The 12,038-nt window shown below is 38.8% G+C and overlaps 1 protein-coding gene across 1 annotated transcript in view; it reads right to left on the minus strand.

Moving 5' to 3' along the window:
* LOC140135871 (tonsoku-like protein) overlaps nt 1-12,038 on the minus strand; it is a 38,436-nt gene that overhangs the window by 1,674 nt on the left and 24,724 nt on the right. The window contains exons 15-20 of the mRNA XM_072157521.1: nt 5,921-7,091; nt 4,941-5,094; nt 3,979-4,057; nt 2,595-2,950; nt 1,117-1,288; nt 37-212 (exon numbers count right to left, since the gene is read on the minus strand). Coding sequence (XP_072013622.1) covers nt 37-212; nt 1,117-1,288; nt 2,595-2,950; nt 3,979-4,057; nt 4,941-5,094; nt 5,921-7,091 — 2,108 coding nt within the window. The remainder of the gene's footprint in view (nt 1-36; nt 213-1,116; nt 1,289-2,594; nt 2,951-3,978; nt 4,058-4,940; nt 5,095-5,920; nt 7,092-12,038) is intronic.

Here is a 12,038-nt window from a genome sequence, read left to right on the forward strand (position 1 = left end):
CTTAGCTACTGAAACTTTACTTGTAAGCATACATACCTGACCCAGGTAGCTAGCCATATGTTTAGCTAAGTTATTGCCCACAGCGGTGGGTATAACGCAGGATAAATCCAAGCTTACAATGGCATTAGCAGACAAACATTTCAACAGTAGTTCTACCCCAGTTGAACCCAAAGCATTATGGGATACTTGTATTGTGTGCAGATTTGTGGCACCTGGATAAAACAAGAAACCAAGAAGTTGTTTTTCTAACAAACAGACAAACAAACTTTACTCTGAAGCCAGCACTTCAAGCATAGAGTAAAACTTTTGACACCGAGCTTGGAGTCAGACTTGGCTAAATACGCAATCCTGAACAACAGAATACATGTTGCTAAGGCTAAGAAAAAGTTATGTCTCAAATCTTCCGTGCACATTTTGCTTTTCTTAGCACGTTCATTTCAGCTGAAACGGCAAATTCATTGTTTATTTCCTTTTTTAAATATTTTTTGCCATAAAATTTTAAAATTCTGAGAAATATTTTGGAGAAAATTTACTTCATTTGATACTCACAAATTTTTGTAAAATCAATTTTAAAAAATCTTTAAAAAAACACATTCCGCATTCGTTTTTGAAACTGCCATGGGCTTTGAGACATAGCATTTTTTTAGCCTAATGCCTAGGCTTTTATATATTTTGCCCTTTTGTAAAAACAGAATAAATTATGAAAAGCTGAAGCAAATTACCAAATACTTTAACCAAGTCAGTGTATGTTTTTGTCTGCATAAGCCCTTTCGCAATCTTGGACTGCGCATCATCATCCAGTCGTTTGAGTGATAAACAACCCAATCTCCTCCATTGACAAGCTGTTTCTAGCTAGCTCATCAATATTTTTCTTGACTTACGCAAAACATGTAGGAAGTGCTTTCTACAAAGTGCAAAGTTCACCCTCATTGAAATATTGTAGGGAGTCCTGAATGTTTATCTCCCGAGCTGGCCAAGCATATTACCCACAATGCGCTTTGATTCTGACTGCGCAATGGGCTTATCATACTGTGTTTGTGTAACTGATAGAGGCGTCTACTCCATAACATACTCCTCTCAGATTACAATTTCAATCTACTTCAAAATAACTGTTACCTTGAAATGCCTCTGTGAGTGCTCTACGATGCAACTGGAAGAACTTCATGGAAAGATCGCAGGATTGTAAACCAAGTTTGGCCAGTAGAGGGCAGTGTTTCACTAGACTTGACACGTACAAGGCACAGGCATCGGATAAAGGATTGTATCCAAGGTTCAGCTCTTCCAACATCTGTCATGAAAATAGATAGCATTATCATAGATAGGTAATTATTTTTTTTGTTTTTAAAAGTTGGTATTTTAACTATTTTTTTGAAATTTCTCACATCCATGTTATTCTTTTATTTAAGGCTAGGATTAGGGGCTCCTAACAAAACAGTTCTCAGCAAGGTCCTTGCCTACGACATACATTCCGTATATTGTGTGAAAAGAACTGGGTCACACATTGCAACACAGCTTTTCCAGCGAATGATATAACATGTTCAATTTTACACTACAGACTGGAGGTATAGATACTTCTGTTTATTCCGCATTGTGTTGATGAGCCATACGCATATCGTCAGCATGCTGTGATAATTGCACAAGTCATTTTTTGTAATTTTGAGAACAAAGTACAAAATATGGTTCAAGCATGCATTTAAACTTATTTATTCACCAAGCTTTGCACAAGAACAAATGATGAGACAAATTAAAGGGAATATTCAAGAAATAATTAGGTTGATTACATAACTGATGCATGATTGAACCATATTTTGTAATTTGTTCTCAAAATTACAAAAAATGGCTCAGGCAATTATCATAGCAGAGTGACTATGTGCCATGCATGGCAACAGATTCTGTCATAATTACCCGAGTTCCAACAACCTCAAATTGTGCACTGTCTGGTGAATGATGTAGTGATATTTCATGATATGATTCAATAAACCAATCAAAACAAATGTGACGAGATCAAGCTAAAGAAGTAATTTGTCGCTAATAATCGATTTTGAGATAAAGCCAATAATAGTGTATAACTTCCTTTTTATTTTATTGTTTTGAGCAACACTTATAAGGGCATTGCGTGATCCAGAGCATTATCCCCCCCCCCCCCCATCTTTATACCACTGGAAACCTCTGGCTATGTGTACAAAAATCTCTTGCAGATTTATTTGTTTAGCAAAAATATCATGAAATTTGAATTAAGTTCTGGTACACCAGAACGAAATTACAACACATTGTCTATGGAACAGTGTAATATAAACAATCATGCATAACTCGCAAACGCAAAATCGGAATCAACTGAAATTGTGGGAATAAGCTTTTTTCATGGATATATACTGAAAAATGTCATAAGAGGAGAATGAACAGTTTAAGTTGTGAATTTCACCTTTCACAAAATACTCCTTTAAATGACCATAATATTACAACTGTTAAGTCCAATTGTGAGTTTCCACTGAAATAAAGCTCTGAAAATGGCACATAGGTTTAATTTTGCTCGACAAACTCATTTAGCTTGATCGCATCACAAATGCCGATACAGAATGTACAATATAACTCACCTGTAATATCTTCTGGTTATCCCCTCCTCCTGCTCTTGCCACAACCCCTTGTCCTTCCAAAGCCCGCCCTCCACAGAGCACCTCATGGAACACCTTCAACCCCTCCTGGCTAATCTCATTCCCCGAAAGATCCAAATGACTCAAATTAGGTAGCGTCCCCAATGCTCCAATGAGGGAAGAGATGGCGGAATCACCGATGCGGTTGCCGGGTAAGAGGAGCTTCTTGAGGGAGTACTGGCATTGGAGTGCCAGAAAAAGTGGGGTGCAATGGTTCGAGGAGAGGGCATGGTTGGCAAGGGTCAGTGTACTTGTGTTTTGAGAAAGCTGGATGCTGCCTCTTATTAGTGGATGCTCCTCTGCAATGGAAAATTGTGCAAGTTCACAAATAAATCTTTACATAAAACCATGACAATGTCAAAGAGTGAAACCAGGTCTAGAAAAAATGTTCTTTCCTACATTGTACGAAGATGACCCAAAGTTAACTCCAAGATAGCAAAATTTCCCGTAATTTCTTACATGGGGAAGCAAAATTTCTTACTTCCAAATTCCAAGATTTCGTTCCAAATCTCCAAGGAATGAGCTTCATATATATTTTTTCCAGGATTGTGTGGAACTTTTTTAATACAATAATTGCGGCGTTGCGCCTATTCTTGAAAACTTATAAACACAAAATACCGACAATGCATAACAACAAACATTCAAACAATGAAGCAATTTGAGTCGAGTCATGGAACTAACCTGAGAGTATTTCAGTCGCAACCATTATCATAATCCGACGAGCCAAGTGATGGTCAGAATTAATTCCGCCATTACTGGGGGCCATCCGCACCAAACTGGGGTTGTAAGTGCCCAATTGGGTGGAAAAGCACTGCTTCAAAATCAATCTTATATTGTATTGCATTGTAAACTTTCAGCATCCTTTTTGTCACACAGGTGATGGAACACAGTTTAAAATTCTCGCAAAGCCTGTATCATTTCACATTTCAGGTGGGATGGCCCACTTCAATGGCTGCCATTGAGGTGTAGAAATGTGTGGAATCGGATTTGTCTATACCTTCCTCTACACTTGCTGAACTGTCTGTCAGTGTTCACACGCTACAATTTCGGTGCATCAAATAAAGGTATGTTTTTGTTAAAAGTGGCCCAATTTGGCATAAGTATTACAATTATTCATTGAGAATGGAAATTAAAAGTGGCCCAATTTTGGCATAAGTATTATAATAGTTCATTCAAGAATGGCAGTTCTCTTTAATATGCCAAATTTCAATTTCACAGCACCAAAATTGCAACAAATACTGCTGTCCACATCTGATGAATTTTTATTTGAATGGATATCTGCTGGATGATGTTTTCAAATTATGGTTTACATTGTAAAGAATCTTACTTGTTTTGGCGTTCTCACAAGCTCTTTTATACCTCTCCAAGAGTGGCGGAAGATCCCACTGGTCTACCTTCCCTAATACCTGCATGATAAAACAAAGGGTTCTCAATATAGAAATATAATATGTGGAGTACCCCAAGGTTCAACCCTAGGCCCACTATTATTTATCAACCTAATATAGCCTAGCAAACACATACTTTGATAGTATACAAATATTAACTGTCTACGAGTGTGGTGGTCGAAATATAATCACTCGGTGAAAGATGAGCCGGAACGGCGAGTGGAATGGAACAATACATCTTTCACAGAGTGATTATATTTCGACCATTACACAAATTTAAGACAGTTAATATTTGTTTTATATCACTCATGCATAAATTCTATTACTAAAATACTATTTAAGGTAGGAAATACATTTTTTCATCAACATAACACCATGTTTTGCCGTGATATACTTCACATTTTGGGGTCCACCCCATAACTAAATCGGCGAGTCCAAGAGTCAGCGCACGGCTTGGCGCAGGCGCACTATGGCAGAGAACTATGATGTAAAGACTATCACACGGAGTGGGTGATGGTAAAAATGATAAATGGTAATCAACCAATGAACTGTCTAGAATTTATGTATGAGTGATATAATGGAAGATAACTACCTTCCGTTTGTTTTGCTATGTGTCTGATATACCACTTTGTTTTAGAGTGTGTCCAAAGTCACAAATACTAAGAGACCAAAAAAATCAAACAAAAGTAATTGTAACTGTGGACTGGAGTATTCACCTGTGTTGCTTATCCTCTCATCGTCAGCTAAGTGATCCACCACACAGGTGCATGCCAGGAGGTAAGTATCACCGAAATATTTTGCCCAAATCGTTCTTCTCAACAAAATGCAATTTCAAACAGCCATAAACTATAGGCTTTTAAAGAAACAAAAATTTGTCTGTTCTACTTAAATATTCAAATCGTACCTCTTCATTATTAGTAAGTAAATCAGTGACCATATCATCGGGTGAGAACTCTGCTCCTTCTTGTGTACATAGCACTAGTTTTGGTTTCAACCCGCATGAGTTGTAATAACGTCTGCCTGCCTCCTCTGCCAACCAATTCATGCTACGCTCATCACTAAAAGCAAGTTATTGTTAAGAATCAAATTTTAGCGAACTTAGTGTAAAGGTTCAAATTGACAAAATGATCTCTTATGAAAACAATTTATGTTACCATTTGTTTGCCCCTAGCTGCAATATCAGTTCGGGGGTGCTGTGAATTCACAGACTCCTCTGAATTCAGAGACCCGCATGTGAAATCACATATCCGGGTCTGTTATTTCACATACTTTTCACTTGTTTCAATTTTGGCAGCAAATAAAACATTTAGGTAGTCTGTTAGTACATTAGACAGTTCATGCACCTTTTTGCTTCAAATACATCTGTGCAAATTGAAATTTTATCTGTGCAACTTTTTTAGGCAGAGCAAAATAATGCAATATTGGAAAAAATGAAACAAAAAAGCATACAATGTAGCTTTGTTCACTGTTTTTTAAAGATATTACATTATTTTAGCACATGTTTAAACCACAACAATAATAAACAAAAGCATGGAAGCACCTTGAAACAAAATTATCTCAAAATGCAGTAAGAAGTTAGCAAGAGTATTTGAATTCACAGACGGTTTATGAGGAGTCTTTGAATTCACAGCGCCACAAAACTGATATGCTGTATAAAAGTTAAGTAATGGTTTTCTTCACTAAGGTGGTTCCAATATAGTAAAGTAAGAATAACATGTAAAACTTTCAAACCGCCCTTGTAAGTGTATGTGTACGCTCTGTATGATTAACTTAATATGTACCAGCGAAATATGGACCTACGTCACTACTGACTGAACTTGAGGTGAACCAAGGTTTACAAAATTGATATCAGAATCACACATTTATTTGATCTTGTCAACTTACCGTGTCGGTATTGGTATCAGAAACATCTTGTCCTGTATCTTCACCTTAATTCGCATTACCGTTCCTCCTACAACTGCAGGTGGGCGTTGTTCTTGCGTTTGCTGCGACAGACTCACATTGTTCCTTTGCGGGAAATCAGGGACTCGACTTTCAACAGGACTCTCTGGTATCATTTCAACATCGGAAGAGGTGTTGCTAATGTCCTCTTCATCTTTCTCCTGGATTATCGACGGTATTCTGCCAATTTGCGCGACTAAACTTGTTAATTTTGTCTGTCTTGGTTTCCTCTTCCTGCTCAATCTAGACCTTGAAGAACTGGAGGAATTTGTACGCGTTTCAAAATGTTTCGATACTTGACTCCTAGACGTGGATGTGCTAAAAGTGCCATCTATGTCCACACGTTTTCTCTTGGTCGGCTGCATACCGACATCGTCAATTAACCAATCATCACCCGCGGTGTATTCTTCCTCTGAGATCATAGCTGGGCCGTCATTGGTTGATGATGACCTTGTCAGAGGCAACTCAAAAGTTTGTTGGGAGAGGCGTGATGCAGCACTGCCTATTCTACTTATCGCAGATCTGTACGAATGTCTAGCGTTTATTGGATCATCAATATCCAAACTCCTTTCATTATTTTGGTGCTCCGCCTCTTCTTCAAAGTCTTCAATATTTGATGACTCATTAAGACCATTACTCCCAACTCCACCTCTTGAATTCCCAAGATGTATTTCATCGCTCTCTTGACTCTCATCCTCTGGAGTTGACACCTCAACCTCTAACCTTTGAACCCTTGACCTCTTGTGACACACCATATCAGGCATGGAATCTTGCGAAAGCGCACTACCAGAAGTTGATTCCTGACTAGAAAAAGATTCAGTTGCATCTCTTCCACTATCTGAAGGCTCGTCAGTATCTAAATCAATGAAACTGGACCTTCTCTGAGCTGGTTGAAGAGACTGTTTAGTTCTTTGGTTGTTACTTGAAAATTTCTTAGTGACTAAATCTGATATACTTCTGTTTTTAGAAGTAAAAGTAGTTCTTCCCATATCAGTACTCCTTTGTGATAACCCTTGACTTCTCTGGACTTGACTGTATCCTTCTTCTTTGTCAAATAGTTCAGGATCTTCCATGATATTTCTTGGTCTGCTTGGCTTGATCTTCCTGTTTGCACCTGGATGGGGAATATACAAATAATGAAATGAAAATAGGAATGAATGACTGTCATCAGTGTTTGATTTACCTGGTGTAGCATAACAAATTGCTCCCCTATTTTGCAAAGCCTGCTACACAAACATACCTGCCAACCTCGGGAACCCAGAAATAGGAGTCATTGCGAACGAAGTGAGCGAAGCGACTGGAGTCTCGCCTGCACGGCGGGGGGTCCAGGGGCCCGCTTAAGGGCCCCTGGTGGGGTACAGGGGCAAAGCCCCGGTGGGGGTCAAGGGGGCAAAGCCCCCTGAAGCCAGAGGGTTTCTACACAAATTATACTACAGGAAACAACATTTAAGAGGGGAAATTACATATAAATTTAGTAAAAAGTAATTGAAATAAAAGAGAAAAAACAAATAACTTGCACTAGAGACTTGTATGTTTGTTTGTTTGTTTTTATATGCCCTGCTTATCAGATGGTTTCTGCACATTTAGCACCACAGGAAAGGCCATTTCAGAGGGTAAAAAGAACATTTTAAAAGCTCCTGGCTTGTTCTACACTTTTAATAAAAAGTGCTACCTTCTTCCAGAAAACATGCTTTAAGGGATGTGGCTATAGGAACAAAGACCAAACAAACATATTCTTAAACTGGTTAATTATGTTAGCCAAATCCAATAAATATTACTCACGGAACTGAGCTTTCGCCATCTTGGCTGATGGCTTGATCACAGATGAACTGGTCCACTGCTTTTCCCGCGAAACTTGGTTGCTATAGACGCATCCTCGTTACCCGGAAGTGATGTTGATTTAAGCAGTGGGTCATATACATGATCTACACCCCCTTCACCAGAAATTAGGGGTGATCCGGACATTAATGGACAGAAAAGACAAGATTGTTACGGAGGAAGACGACAAGAAAGACGAGGAACAAAGAATCAGAAAGGCATTGGCGGTTTGTGAATACCCCAAGTGGGCGATGGACAAGGTGAAACAGCAAATGAAGGACAAAACAACAGCAAAACCTCAGAAGAAGACAACGGAGACTCCAATCAAAGGCATGGTGGTTATACCATATGTGGAGGGTACCTCTGAAAAATTGCAAAGAGTTTTCCGCAAGCATGGTTTTACAACAGCCATGAAGCCAACCAACACTCTAAAAAGTGTCCTTGTCCTCCCGAAAGACAAAAAAGACATCGATCAGACCAGTGAAGTTGTTTATGACATCCCGTGCAAAGGGTGTAATAAATCATACATAGGTGAGACTGGTAGACCATTTGGGGTAAGGAAGAAGGAGCATCAGAAAGACACTGAAAAGATCGCCACCAAAATTTCACCAGAGCCAGCAGAAAGCTCTCTACCACTGAACAGCACAAGTCCGCAATAACCGACCACGTAGCACAAGAAAATCACGTCATCGACTGGGAGGGGGCCAAATTACTGGATAAAGACTCCAACGCCTTCTCAAGAAGAGTCAGGAGGCCATCCAAATCAGAAAAAGGGAAGAACTCACTCAACCGCGACGAGGGTGCGTACTTTCTAGATCATGTATATGACCCACTGCTTAAATCAACATCACTTCCGGGTAACGAGGATGCGTCTATAGCAACCAAGTTTCGCGGGAAAAGCAGTGGACCAGTTCATCTGTGATCAAGCCATCAGCCAAGATGGCGAAGCTCAGTTCCGTGAGTAATATTTATTGGATTTGGCTAACATAATTAACCAGTTTATGATCTCAACAATCCTACCAAATGAATCTCTTTGCTGAAACATATTCTTGTTTACGCCGTAATATTGTAGTATTTCAACCATTTTACAACTTCAGCTGTGTAACTTGCAAAAATTCCCGCTAAAAAGTGGTTCTTTGAATTTTTTAAAATACATTAAAAATCGCATTGGACTTTTCGTACTGATTATACTATAATGATTACCTGCCTATAATGTTCTGATCACACTATAGACTGGGATTATATGTGACCCCATTGCCAGGCAATTTGTTCCTATTGTTCCTTGTCTGGAAAAATTCAGGGACCGTGCTTTTAAATAACCCGCCAGAACACAATAAGGCCATTGACCTGTGTAGTGGTCATACGTTGTTCATTCGACCATAAAGATTTCTAGTCCCTCAGCAACTCATTAAAATGCGTTGCATCAGGTCAGGATTCTATTATAATAATTCTAATCCTTTCTTTGAGGTGAATAGATAAAGAGAGTTCTTGAAAAACAGGTGTGATGTTGTAGATAATATATTATCATCAAAGTTGCTGGCATATAGGACATTTCGTGGAAGTGGCGCTTATTATATATTTCTTGTAAACACAATCTAATGTGGTACTCGCTACATGGAGAAGGTCGGTCTGCAAATGTCCAGTGCATGAAGCTATATAGTAGAGATATTATAGCTTCATGTTCAGTGTAAATCAATTAAAATACTATAGCTGGATATCAAAAAATTGTGATGCATTCCTTCTTGTTATGGACGATATTAATTTTGATATTATTGTGACAAAATCCATTCCCTTCTCAATTGATTAGGCTCCAGTCTTAGGCTTTCTTTTCTAAAAATAAATCATAGGGCCCAAAGGCAATTAAATATGGGCTAAACCCATATTCGGTATGCGGAAAGTTTTCATAGTCATCTATTACCTATACCAGGGGTCCGCAAATAGCGTGGCTTCCCGAGTGGCGCGAGGCGCCGTTTAGATTTAAAATAAATAAATAAATAAATAAATTCCCATGTTCTCCGTGTAAAGACAGGCTAAAATAGTGCAAAATATTGCACCAAATGGCGTCATTTGCACCTCAACTTAAAAAAAAACAACAACGATAACTTCACAGGGGGGGGGGGCACCCCTCCGACTCCCCCGGCCGTGCTAAAGCACCGCGAAAGCTGCTTCGCAGCCATTGAGTGGCGCTTTTCAGTCTTTTATTTCATGTGGCGCTTCAACAAACCTATTTGAGGAAGCCTGACCTATACCAGTTTTCACCCCGTTGTGGCAGTGGCGTCAACGCGTTGAAGCAGCTGTTTCGGCTCGCGCATCTATGCGGCGTCTTTAAGCGGCGTGCGAGTGTACACCAGCGCTTTGATCGAACGCTAGGAGTGTAATGAAATTCATACAGTGCTGATGTCACTGCCATATCAGTAGCCTGAATCCTTCTGGCCTCTAATGACGGCGTCTTTTATTTACCCACAATCCGTCACGTTGCCTTATTCACCAACAGCACAACCCGATGACCGTGCGTAGTTGTTGAAAAACTGAAGGATCCAATCTACCACATCAGGGTGAAAATGGTATAGCTTATCATAAACCAGCCAAATTTGTATATGTTTGAATAGCTATAGAATACCCGTGAATATAGTGTCAGAAACTCTCACACATCTTGGGATAACCTTGTCATTAATGTGAGACCGAAAGCAACGCCATTTTGAGGATATATTTGAACATTGCGAGGGAAAACATTGCGGTAAAAGTAAGTTAATCATGAAAATCGTTTAATTCTAATAATATCAACCAGTAACGGACACTTAGCCAAGACTATGTGAGAAGTTTGGGGTATGTAAAGCATTTTCTTGTTATAAAAAACAAGGAAAAAGCAGTCCAAAATTAAACAACTCGATATTTTAAAAAAGTACATTTTGAGAAGGCCTACGCTGGTTCTTTTAATTCTAGTTCAAAATCTGTTCATCACCTGCAGTCCGATTTGGTATCTATGGTTTCATAAAAGTATTGGGAACTCTTTTGGATGGTATTTTCTTTTAAAAAAACGATACTGTTAAAAATATCGGTATTTATGCCAGCGACATTTCTATTATGTAAAATGCATTGAAAATTGTCGGCTAAAAAGTGCATAAAATAAAATCGCGAACAGTAATAGCAACAACAACTATCTACATTCCAAGCGGAAACGCTTTTCAAAAACATACCACTTTTTTCGGGCAATCGCTGAAACCGAAATATGAAATTCTAGGCCATCTGTAAAAAAGTGCGTGAGCAGAAATGACCATGAACTTGGGTCACCGAAATAAGTGTTTATATTTGTGTCAGGCCTTTCATCGTGATACAACAATTAGCCCCCAATAATGGCTTTCATTTGAACCGTTATTTGTTAAACTGCGATTTTTACTTTTTGAGAAATCAATGAATGTATCAAAAAACTTTTCGAAAGTCGATTTAAAATGGCCTAACCCGTTAAAGTTTCGAGTTTCCTATACTTTTATGCACAAGAGAAAAAATGTTTTTTGGCTTTATTACATGACTAATATGGCTGATGTTGATATATGTGAAGCAGAAAAATAAGGCAATAATTAACCATTTTTTTGTGCTTGGCATCCACTGCCTTCCCACCCCACCCCACCCCCACCAACCCACCATGAGCCTTGACAGTCAGTGTGCTTTTACTTAAAATTTCAGGACAACAAAAAGAGACCATTTTTGACAAAAACCTGTTATAGACTTTTTTTGAAAAAATGCTTCCTTCATCCTAAAAAAGTGGTTTTAAATGTTCAGTTTCCTATACTTTTGTACATGAGAGACATTCTTCAAAGGTTTTTTTTGGCCTAATAACATGGCCTACATGACTGCAATTGATAAACATAATGCACAATATAAAAACAATGATTCATCAAATTTTGACCCCCCCCCTCTTGGGTATGTGGGAGGGGCTCACATTGAGGGGGGGGTACTAATGTACATGAAGAATACATTGTATGAGTAATTTATAAAATTCGGTATGTTAAACATACAGAGTGATGTCACTACAAATTGGGACTAAAACAGTAGGCCTATCCCAAGGGAAAATACATACCGACACCCACCCCACCCAACCTCTAACACCCCCACCCCCAAAGTCCACCCCAAATGCAACACAAAGCCAAAGGATACAGCTAAAAGGTGCATATCAAACCTTTGACCCAAGTTTGCTTCCATTTAGACTTAAACATGACTTGATATTAGAGTATACATCTAGACC

This window comes from Amphiura filiformis, chromosome 16, assembly GCF_039555335.1.
Source record: "Amphiura filiformis chromosome 16, Afil_fr2py, whole genome shotgun sequence".
NCBI classification, from domain to species: domain Eukaryota; kingdom Metazoa; phylum Echinodermata; class Ophiuroidea; order Amphilepidida; family Amphiuridae; genus Amphiura; species Amphiura filiformis.